The sequence below is a fragment of the Bombina bombina genome, chromosome 1, assembly GCF_027579735.1.
Source record: "Bombina bombina isolate aBomBom1 chromosome 1, aBomBom1.pri, whole genome shotgun sequence".
NCBI classification, from domain to species: domain Eukaryota; kingdom Metazoa; phylum Chordata; class Amphibia; order Anura; family Bombinatoridae; genus Bombina; species Bombina bombina.
The window spans coordinates 1,189,916,855-1,189,928,576 of record NC_069499.1 but is presented as its reverse complement, the minus strand read 5'-3'; the positions used below and the strand labels follow the sequence as shown (position 1 = coordinate 1,189,928,576).

General features: G+C 38.6%; 1 protein-coding gene across 1 annotated transcript; it reads left to right on the top strand.

Moving 5' to 3' along the window:
• Positions 1-7,536: 7,536 nt before the first annotated feature.
• LOC128647179 (frizzled-2) lies at positions 7,537-11,195 on the top strand. Its single transcript, XM_053699964.1, has one exon. It carries the CDS (start codon positions 8,204-8,206, stop codon positions 9,863-9,865), a length of 1,662 nt encoding a protein of 553 aa, XP_053555939.1. The 5' UTR covers positions 7,537-8,203; the 3' UTR covers positions 9,866-11,195.
• The last annotated feature ends 527 nt before the right edge of the window (positions 11,196-11,722 follow it).

The window sequence follows — 11,722 nt, the reverse complement described above, 5'->3', positions numbered from 1 at the left end:
TCGCAATCGCTTCCAGCAGCTCTCAGGGTATTGCAGTGATGCCTACATATGGAGGCATCCTGCAATACCTTTTTAGAAGACTCCGATGCAGAGAGAGCCACTCTGTGGCCCTCTCTGCACCGGTAGTGATGGTGCCGGTTCGTTGGTGGGTGGGAGTGTAACAGGGAGGCGGGTGGGCGGCCCATCGCTACCCGGCATCCGGTTCCTAGAAGTGCAATGTGCACGCCGGGTGCCGGGAGCGTGTGGGGGGGCGCGCGTGCGCGTGCATGTGCGAGCGTGCGCGCGCGCATTACCTGGCACTGACACTGACACCAATGAGGAGGGAAGAGGGGGGGGGGGAAAGATGTTTTAATCAAATAATATAAAAGGATCTGGGAAGGGGAGGGGGATAGGGGTATTGTGGGGGGCTGCTACACTACAGAAAACATAAAAAAAAACAAAAGAACAAAAAACACTTTTGTTTTTGGGGCAAATTGGGTACTGGCAGACAGCTGCCAGTACCCAAGATGGCCGCAATTAGATAGGGGAGAGGGTTAGAGAGCTGGGGGGGGGGATCATGGAGGTTGGGGCTAAGGCAGGAGTCCATCACAGCTAAAATATTTTATTTTTTTTATAAAAAAAAAAAAACTCCTTTTATTTAGTACTGGCAGACTTTCTGCCAGTACTTAAGATGGCGGGGACATTTGTGGGGTGGGGGAGGGAAGAGAGCTGTTTGGGAGGGATCAGGGGGTGGGATGTGTCAGGTGGGAGGCTGATCTCTACCCTAAAGCTAAAATTAACCCTGCAAGCTCCCTACAACCTACCTAATTAACCCCTTCACTGCTGGGCATAATTTACATGTGGTGCGCAGCAGCATTTAGCGGCCTTCTAATTACCGAAAATCAATGCCAAAGCCATATAAGTCTGCTATTTCTGAACAAAGGGGATACCAAAGAAGCTTTTACAACAATTTGTGCCATAATAGCACAAGCTGTTTGTAAATAATTTCAGTGAGAAACCTAAAATTGTGAAAAATGTAAAGTTTTTTTTTTTATTTGCTCGCATTTGGCGGTGAAATAAAATATACCAAAATGTGCCTAGATCAATACTTTGGGTTGTCTTCTAACAAAAAATATATACATGTCAAGGGATATTCAGGTATTCCTGACAGATATCAGGGTTCCAATGTAACTAGCGCTAATTTTGAAAAAAAGTGGTTTGGAAATAGCGAAGTGCTACTTGTATTTATGGCCCTATAACTTGCAAAAAAAGCAAAAAACATGTAAACATTGGGTATTTCTAAACTCAGGACAAAATTTAGAAACTATTTAGCATGGGTGTTTTTTGGTGATTGTAGATGTGTAACAGATTTTGGGGGTCAAAGTTAGAAAAAGTGTGTTTTTTTTCATTTTTTCCTCATATTTTATTATTTTTTTGTAGTAAATTATAAGACATGATGAAAATAATGGTATCTTTAGAAAGTCCATTTAATGGCGAGAAAAACGGTATATAATATGTGTGGGTACAGTAAATGAGTAAGAGGAAAATTACAGCTAAACACAAACACCGCAGAAATGTAAAAATAGCCATTGTCATTAAGGGTAAGAAAATTGAAAAATGGTCCGGTCATTAAGGGGTTAAACAGTTTTATTCTGGATTCTTATATCAGTATCTGTGCATCTTATGCTTTATAGTAGTGTCTATCACATGCAGTTATATAAAAATGAGTGTATACTGTCCCTTTAAAGTCACCATTTCTGTCCAAGTATATTCTATAGGCATTTAATTTTGTTATTCATATTTGTCACCATAAGAACAGAGCCACAACCCCCTTAATGTCACTGTTGGAGCTTGTTCCAGTATTTGGGGAGCCCTTGTGCCAGAGATCTATAAAATATGTCTCATAGATTTGTTGTAAGTCACTTAATATTTTCTTTCCAATTACACTATATGAGCATTAGATTCTGTCATTTGCCCTTGTCATTCTATAGTATTCAGTTATAATCCCCTTGAATATCACGCCCAGACCAGAACCCATCAATTTATATAGAGCCTATTGTTGCCAAACATATAAGAGATATGTCTCATAGTTTGGCTTCAAATCACATGGTAATATGCATCCCATTCGGTCGTCATTTGTGTATCCATTTTCCCCCTCCTGTTCAATTCTATGATCATGTCATGTTGTTATTAATCGTCATTCTATATAAAACTGTAATCCCAGTTAACCTTCACTCCCACTGTAATTTAGGAACAACTGTGCAATATACTGTATATGTGTGACGTTTTTCTGTAGTTTCTTTTTCTTGTAGTTTCTTTCTATTACACTACATGGGCTTTCTATTCTTTCCCTTAGCCATGTCATTGTATAGAAAACATCTATAATCTCTCATAATTTAACATCATTTAATTTGCCACTAAATTTTGGGGGGAGCATGTTCCAAGAATGTATGTGATGCATCTTGAGGTTCTGTCTACAAGTCAAATTTCCCTCCCATTCAATTCTGTGGAAATTCCATTTAGTCACCCACACTTATCATAAACTCTCTTAATCTGCCACTATAAAAGGGGATCAATTGTGCTAGAGCTATATGATATATATCATATATTGTCTATTTTCTACTAGTCATTTTACTATTTTCCTTCTTAATATATATTAAAGGATTACTAACTTTTTATTTTCTAATGTTAAATTCAACAAACGTTTTGCTTATAAAGTATAATATCAATGTAATTTACCTTCTCAATGTTTAAAACGAAGCCCTCTTTTTCCATAAAATGATATTTTATTTTATTATGATGACATCACGTCATCCAGCCCACAAATGTGGGCTGTCTAATGGATAACCAAACCGCCAATCGTATCACTGGTTTTTGCATCTAATTTAAATAACTTATCTCCATTAAACGCATGCGCAATACCATATACTTCCTATCGCATGCGCATATTGCGGCAATCAAGCCGAGATCATAGCGGACCAGAAAAAATAAAATGCATGCGCATTTTAAATACCCATCTATTCGATCGGTATTCAAGGCAAAAATAAAGTTTGATTCAAATTTTAAATACAATTAAAACTAAAAATATATATCTAAATACTATAGATACAATAGTTTTTTTATCAATTGTGATCATCTCTATTATTTCATAGATATTTTTAGTATATCGTAATAAGTATAAGATTAATTATTTATATTATGAGTTTTATATATTTATTGAATAAAAGTATTGTGAATTTAAGAAATTTTTATTAATTATATACATACATATCTTATTGTACTAACTTTATTGTTTTGGGATTATAATTAATTTTGTTTTAAGAATTTTGGAATCTTGCTCGTTTATTTCAAGGGAGATTGTATTTTATGTAAGATACTGCAAATTATAATATCGCCAAATAAAAGTATTGCCTAATGTTGCAAAATAAGTATCGTTTGCTAGTTTATTCTAGGGCGATTCTCGAAGCGCTCATAAGAGAAGTACTTACGTTTCCTGCGCAGCTAACTCTACTGCTGCAGTATCGATTGTCCTTGTCTTATTTAACATAAGATGGTGACGTATCCTGTGACGTTGCGCCAACTCGCGCATGCGCAATGCGTCCAAATGTCGCCATCTTACAACTGCAGTTGTCAGCACGGATTGGGAATCCGTAACGGCTGACATAGAAGGGTTTGGAAAAATTAATTATTTAAAACATCAATATTTTCAAAACGGTACTTATTTAATACAGAATGCATATTAGAAAAAAATACATTTATATGTATACTCCTGTGTGATTGGCATTTGATTTATGACTACAGTGTCCCTTTAAAGGGACATGAAAATTAATTGTTTTCCCTTCAGATAGAGCATATAATTTTAAACAACTGTCCAATTTATTTCATTTGTCTAATTTGCTTAGTTCTCCTGGTATCCTTAGTTGAAAATCATATCTAGGTAGGCTCAAGAGCTGGGAGCTTACTGCTGAATGGTGGCTGCACATATATGCCTCTTGTAATTGGCTTACCAATGTATTCAGCTAGCTCTCAGTAGTGCATTACTGCTCCTTTAATAAAGGTTACCAAGAGAATGAAGCAAAATTAATAACATAAGTAAATTGGAAAATTCATTAAAACTGTATGCTCTTTGTGAATCATGAACAAAAATAATTTGTGTTTCATGTCCCTTTAAGGCAAATCCATTCTGTCAGTCACCATACACACTTACTGATTCTCTAGTGACTCATTGTTCAAGAAACTGCAAGGGTATACATTTTCATTGTAGAATGTGCTGCTACAATTCTCTATATGGTTCACAAGTGATACAGAACAAGTAACCAAATGGGTGTGTTCATATTATATATTTATATTGGAATTATATACAGTATGTGGGAAAAATGCAATGTTTGTGTGCAGGGGTGTAACTACAGAGGGGTCTTGTGGGGTTCCAGCTGCTTCTAGCCTGGTCAGTTTTGTGCCGCTCTCTGGCAGAGCAGGGTGTGCAATGTTCGGAGAGTGTATAGATCTACCTTTACCAATATGATGGGTTTTCGAGATGATGGTCACAGTGTGGCTTTACATAAAAAACTGCCGCCATATTTGTACAGGAACATTGTGAAAATGCACATCTTCTGGTGTAAACTAACCGAGGGGGGAGGATGACTCAGTCACCAAGAAGCAGCACCTCTTACTCCTATGTTGCTGCTGGCTCAGTTTCTGCTGATTTCAAAAAGCCAGTAAGGGTGTTGTTGTAATGGGGGGCCCCGATGCAACCTTTCTCCTGGGGCCCAGTGAATGTTAGTTACTCCCCTGTTTGTATGTATTTATGTTTACTTAAAGGGACATTGTACACTAGATTTTCCTCTGCATAAATGTTTTGTAGATGATGAATTTATATAGCCCATCTGGGGTGTTTTTGTAAAAATGTATAGTTTTCTTATTTTTAAATTACATTGTGCTGATTTTCAGACTCCTAACCAAAGTTTTAGATGTATACTGATGTATAAAGACTTCAGATTGCTTCTGTTTGTGTAATGGGTCTTTTCATATACAGGGGAAGGGGGTCTGCTATCAGCCCCTTTCAGTGGGTGTCCCAGCTAACCTCATCAACAATGCTAAATTGGGAGCTTCTAAGTAAGTTTTTAAAAGGTTTTATACAGGATTTTTATACTGGATCAGTATCTGTGCATATTCTTCTTTATAGTAGTGTCTATTACATGCCGTTACATGAAAATTGGTGTATAAAACAAGGTTATTAAACGTAAATGGATTGGTTATCTTAATGTAAACAGTAAAAAAATACCAGGTAAATATGTACACTATGTGTTATGGTTGTTAAATACAAACAATACATTATTACGAAAAGGAAAACAGAAATATGTGTGCTCACTATGTACAGTTGCAAATATCTCTAAATTGTCTATAGTTTGCAATGGAGAGCACTTTTATTGCATATTGTCTTTACAGACCATTTTCTCTTGAGACTCACATCAGATTAAAAAACAGTGAGAATTGCAAAACAGATTTGATACAATCACTCTGCATAAACATTTCAGAACTGGACTATTTCACTTACACAATTAGGCACTGTAGCTATGGATCAGCTGGCAACACACTTTCCCCTCACCCTTCAAAATGTAAGCATTAAATTCTGTCATTCACCCCTGTCAGTCCATAGAGCCCATTTAAAGGGCCATTATAGTGAAAATAATTTAGATGCTCTCATTCATTAAAGTAGGTAATTTTAACATAAGCAACAATGAAAGTATATGTGTTTAATCCCTGCACGGGTTAAACACATAGTTAAAATACCCCTAGGGGAAAAACAGAGAACAACTGGCTCAGAGTGAAAACTGCTACTGACTCAATCAGTAGAGACAGTCGCTTATAATTAGATGATCAGCTCTGGACCAGTACTTCTCTGCAGCTCCCGAGCAGTAGTTTAACTATGAGTTTAACACCTTTGCATCACTAGTTTTAAAATGACTTGCTCTAACGAATTTAATAGCTCTTTAATTATAATAGTTGCAGCTGTACTTGGAAAGTATTTGTGCTAAAGAATTATGTGTTAATCGTGTGGATTTATCTCCATGTCATTTTTATTTCCCCTCCTTTTAAATCTTCCTATTCTCGTGGTATTCTCGTTTTAGTAGGTCTCCTGACTCTTCATTCAAATCACCCGTCAAGGAACATTATTATATATGCAGACATCCCAACCTGCAAAAACTCATTTCAGGGAGGTGGCTTCTCCTGCTACTGCGCCGCTACCCCCCCCCTCCCAGTTATATATTGGACACCTTGAAACCCTAAATAAGATAAGGACTTATCATTAAAGTAGCTTCCCACTAAAGTCACATTTAAAAAAAGTAGCTTTGTTGCACGACCACATACAACAAACCTATTTTCCAGTGATCGTACGCTTGTTGAATGCTTAAATATTTTAGAATACGAAGTTTAATTACGTGCAGTAAATAAGGTAGTATTTGTGTTTTTATTTTATTATTATCAGTGAGGACATTTTGGTTACTGATGCACGCTTTGAAGGTTCTATAACGTCCCAGCAACTAAGGGCATTCCTTAAAGAAACACTTTTCCGGATTTGGGCCACATTGGATTGTGGCACTTGGAGTTTCAGGGAGATTGCACTCCATTTGCTGGCATCAGGGAGCCGCTATTACAATCAGGGAGACTCCCTGAACTTCAGGGAGAGTTGGGATGTCTGATATATGCCCCTATCAATCACCAGTTAGAGTGTAAGTAGCCTTAAAATAAAGTGAATTTTGCTTGTCCCGGTTTGTATATTGATATATAGCATTTTAAAATGCTAATCAGTGGCCTCATTACAAATAAATGGCAACAATCTGGATTATAAAAGTACAACACAATAGGAATTGTAATACTGAATATACATTTTCATGGTCTATACTACTGTGCAATAAAATAGTGATCTGCAATTACCTCAGAAATACAAGTTAAAACACTCCCTGCTTTTACCTAACCTAAACAATCAACACCTAAGCCTGAAAAAAAGTCATTTCATGAGGTCACCTCCATCTTCCCATTTTCATCTGATATTTATCCTGCTTATTTAATATGGAGAAATGTACAGTACACAGCCAAGCATATATACAGAGTACAGAAATATAACTGTAGTGAAGATTCACTGAGTGAAACATTCTCAGATTAAACAAACGACTTGTAAAATATCATCTGGAATTCAGTGTTTTTTAACCTCTCATTATTATATAATGATAAAAAAAGCTTCATATAGGGGGTCGTATGCCCAGTGAAGTTATGTAAATGTTTGTGCATAAACCATTGCTAAAGTTTGTATAACAAGAAAGCTAATATGCACGCTGCAGAGATAAGAAGCCAATGGACATTAGAGACGCATGTGAAATGCTGGTGCCATGGTATTTTAAGGAGAACTGTGAGGCATTGAGAAATAGGGTGGGGATTGTGCTGCTGTAATAAGATACTAAGTTAGTACTTTATGGGGTGGGGGCAGGGTCGCACTGTTCCCTGATCCTATAGACTTGCTGCTGGTTATCCCGAGGGGAAGAGTCGTGCCCCCCTCCACTAGTTGGTTACCTTGCGTTGATTGGTCAATGCTTTTTTTGGGAAGGGTTTCTGGGACCAGGGAAGGGGGTGAAGGGCGGTTTCAAGGCGGCCCCTTAGTTTTGGCCAAAGAGCAAACTCCGGTCCCGGGACAGAGGGCGCCTTGAAACGGAATGCTCCGGAGTGCGGAGATCAGCGGAGCACAAAGAGAAAGTGGTCAGAACCGAGTGAGCACACCCGGTACCAACAGAGTTAACAAGCCTTGGGTACGGTGGTCCAAGCCGATCTAAACAGAGCAAACAATAACGGAGCCTCGAGTCAGTAAGCACAACGGAGCGAGTTACCGGTGATAATCTGGACGGTATTTACCCCGGGAAATTTGATCCAAGCGCAAAATAAGTGAACCGATCCGAGGCATCCTAATTCAACAGGTCGGTAGAAAAGAGCGTAACTTTGGTCAACAAATACGGACAGACCACAAGCAGTTGTCTGCAACTTCGTGACCTAACAGGGGGCCAGGAGGTAACCCAGGACAATCTCAATATAGAGCGGAGTGACGTGGTATAAGCAGATAAGAGGTTAAAGGCCTCGACCATAGAGACACAAGGACCGAAACTTTAGTGCAATTCGCCAGGCTGGCTGCAGTCATCTGGCTTTAAGAAACTGAATTAAAGACACTTCTGCAATCATGAAGGAGGCCACCACAGCCATTTCTTTCCAAATGTTGGTCGTTTTCGCCCTGAATCTCTTGGCTACTTCCCAACTGCATGGAGAAAAGGGTATTTCGGTGCCAGAGCATGGCTTTTGCCAGCCCATTTCCATACCATTATGTACAGATATTGCCTACAATCAGACCATTATGCCCAACCTGTTGGGTCATACCAATCAAGAGGATGCTGGCTTGGAGGTCCACCAGTTTTACCCCTTGGTCAAAGTGCAGTGTTCCTCTGAGCTGCGCTTTTTTCTCTGCTCCATGTATGCACCAGTTTGCACTGTCCTAGAACAGGCAATCCCTCCATGTCGTTCAATTTGTGAGCGTGCCCGGCATGGCTGTGAAGCCCTAATGAACAAGTTTGGTTTCCAATGGCCTGAAAGATTGAGATGTGAGAACTTCCCACGCAATGGTGCAGAGCAGATTTGTGTTGGACAGAACCATTCAGAAGATAGAGTTCCAACTTTATTGACAACTAGCCCACCCCAACATGGTACTCCAGGGCATCCAGCCTATGCTACTCCAGATCATCCCTTTCACTGTCCTAGAGTTCTAAAGGTTCCTACCTACCTCAATTACAGGTTCTTGGAGGAAAAGGACTGTGCAGCACCATGTGAACCAGCAAAGAGTGATGGTTATATGTTCTTCAGTCAAGAAGAGATACGTTTTGCCAGAGTCTGGATCCTTATCTGGTCAGTGCTTTGCTGTGCCTCAACCTTTTTCACAGTGACTACCTACCTAGTGGACATGCAGAGGTTCCGGTATCCTGAAAGGCCCATAATCTTTCTGTCTGGCTGCTACACAATGGTGTCTGTGGCCTACATTGCTGGTTTTGTGCTGGGTGACAAGGTAGTGTGCAATGAAAGCTTTTCAGAGGATGGCTACAAAACTGTTGTACAAGGAACTAAGAAAGAAGGGTGCACCATCCTATTTATGATGCTATACTTCTTCAGCATGGCTAGCTCTATTTGGTGGGTCATCCTTTCTTTAACATGGTTCTTGGCTGCTGGGATGAAGTGGGGCCATGAGGCAATTGAAGCCAACTCGCAGTATTTTCATTTAGCAGCATGGGCAGTGCCTGCTGTTAAAACTATTACTATTCTAGCTATGGGGCAGATAGATGGAGACCTTCTCAGTGGGGTTTGCTTTGTGGGACTCAACAGCATTGATCCCCTGAGAGGGTTTGTATTGGCACCTCTCTTTGTCTATCTTTTCATTGGAACCTCCTTCCTCCTGGCTGGATTTGTATCCCTCTTCAGGATTAGAACAATCATGAAACATGATGGCACCAAGACAGAAAAACTTGAGAGGCTTATGGTGAGAATTGGGGTTTTCAGTGTCCTTTATACTGTACCAGCAACAATTGTCATAGCATGCTACTTTTATGAACAGGCTTTTAGGGAGCATTGGGAACGTAGCTGGGTGAGCCAAAACTGTAAGAGTTTGGCTATCCCCTGTCCTCTTCAATACACACCACGCATGACCCCTGATTTTACAGTATATATGATTAAATATCTGATGACCCTGATTGTTGGCATCACCTCAGGCTTTTGGATCTGGTCAGGAAAAACTCTTCATTCATGGAGAAAGTTCTATACCCGGCTTACCAACAGCAAACATGGGGAGACCACAGTGTGAGCACTAAGGTTAATGTATTTCTTTGTAGAAATCTCTAAACCAAGTCCACCATTGACTACAATTGCCCCATCTTTATCTGGATCTCAACCAGGTTTTGTAGTTCATGACCCAACTGACCATTCTCAATACATTCAGGTACATCTCTCTGGAGTTGTAATTAAAACTGTACATATTTTTTTGTAAATGTAATTATATATTTCTATTTAAAATAATTTTGGTTGTTAAAAAGAAGAGAAGAACCAATGATTTTCTTAGGAAGTACAAGTTTGCTCTCTTTTTTTTTTAAATGCTTAGTAGACTTGGCAGTGCCTTAAAATGGAGACACAAAGACTGTTTCCTGTTGGTTTTGGCTCTGAGTGGATATATACATATATTTTCCTGTTTTATTCAGCATTGCTCTGCTGAACTGTGGAATCTACTATTTTTCATGTTCTTAAAATTTCATTTGGAACGCAACCAAAGAACTCCAAGATCTTTAGCTGCATGAGTGGTAGAAGATGTCCTCCTTAAACAGACATTGCTGTTGTGGTGTTTCCAAGCTTGACAACTCTAAGGGAATGCCTCACTGCTAGTACTGAAAAAGCACACTGAGCTGAACTTCTTATACCCTGTGCACGGGGCCTATGATGCAGTAAACACTAGCCCTTCAAGTATGTTTCAAAGTTTGCATGTGTTTGCTGCAGACACAAGTTACTGAACTGGTGGCTTAATGGTGAAAAAAATCTGTCCAGAAGCTGATATTTGAGTGTGATGCAGCATGGGGGGGGGGGGGGGGTAATGGGGGTTGCCTGATTATATCTCCAGACTCTATATACTTTGGAGAGTTTACTTTCAAATTCAGCACATTCTGGAGAAATACCGATCTGTGTTTAAATGGTTTTTTTTTTTATGTGATTTTATTATTTTTTGTGTCTCCCTTTTAAATAAAAAAATCGTTATTTTTAGGTAAAAACCATTAACAAACCTTGTGCTGCTCTCGTTTTTTTGTAATGTAATTAGAGCTTACCATTTTAGAAGAAGCAATTCTCTGCAACTTATAACAATTAATTACTATCCTAAAAAGGCTGATATGGAAAATGGATTTAATGTAAAATTTCTTGTTAAACATCAAATGTCATTTACATTTGGAAATTGAATTGGCATGTTAGAGAAAATAATACTACACACACACACACATATATATATATATATATATATATATATGTGTGTGTGTATATTTATTTTTATTTTTTAAGCCGTGTAGCTTTAAAGGGACAGTGAACTTTAAAACTGTGTTATGTACATCATAGAACACTATTTACACATATTAAATATAATTGTAATTTAAAAAGGGTTATGTTAATGCTGTTTATTTTCTATTTGAAGCTAACAGTGCATGTTTGTAAGTAGAACAATCTAAAATACATTTTGCCTCAAATGTATCATTATGTAGAATTTTGTGGATTAGAAATTGTAATAGTAACTATGTAATTTTGCGCTTTTCTGCCTACTTTGTGCTCTTTCTCCACCCACTTCCCTTTGCTTATGTCTTTGTGCATATACCAGTTGTAATGCTGATCATGCTATATAAATATACTTTTATTATTTGAATTATATAGCATTCGGTAGACAAATCCAGGTAGCCACTAGCTCCATAAAATTAGGCCCTGATGCCCAGGTCTAGAGTGCACAAGACACCTTTAGGTGTTCCCACTTGCTGGTGTTCTGTCGAGTTTTCCTACCTGCCAAATTTTTCTACCTCACGATCTGCACATGTCCGCACTTACGTCACCACATTTTACATGTTTAAAAAAATATGTGGAATGTGATGACATCTGTGCGCTCATGCGCACATTGTCAGGTAGGAAAATTTGACGG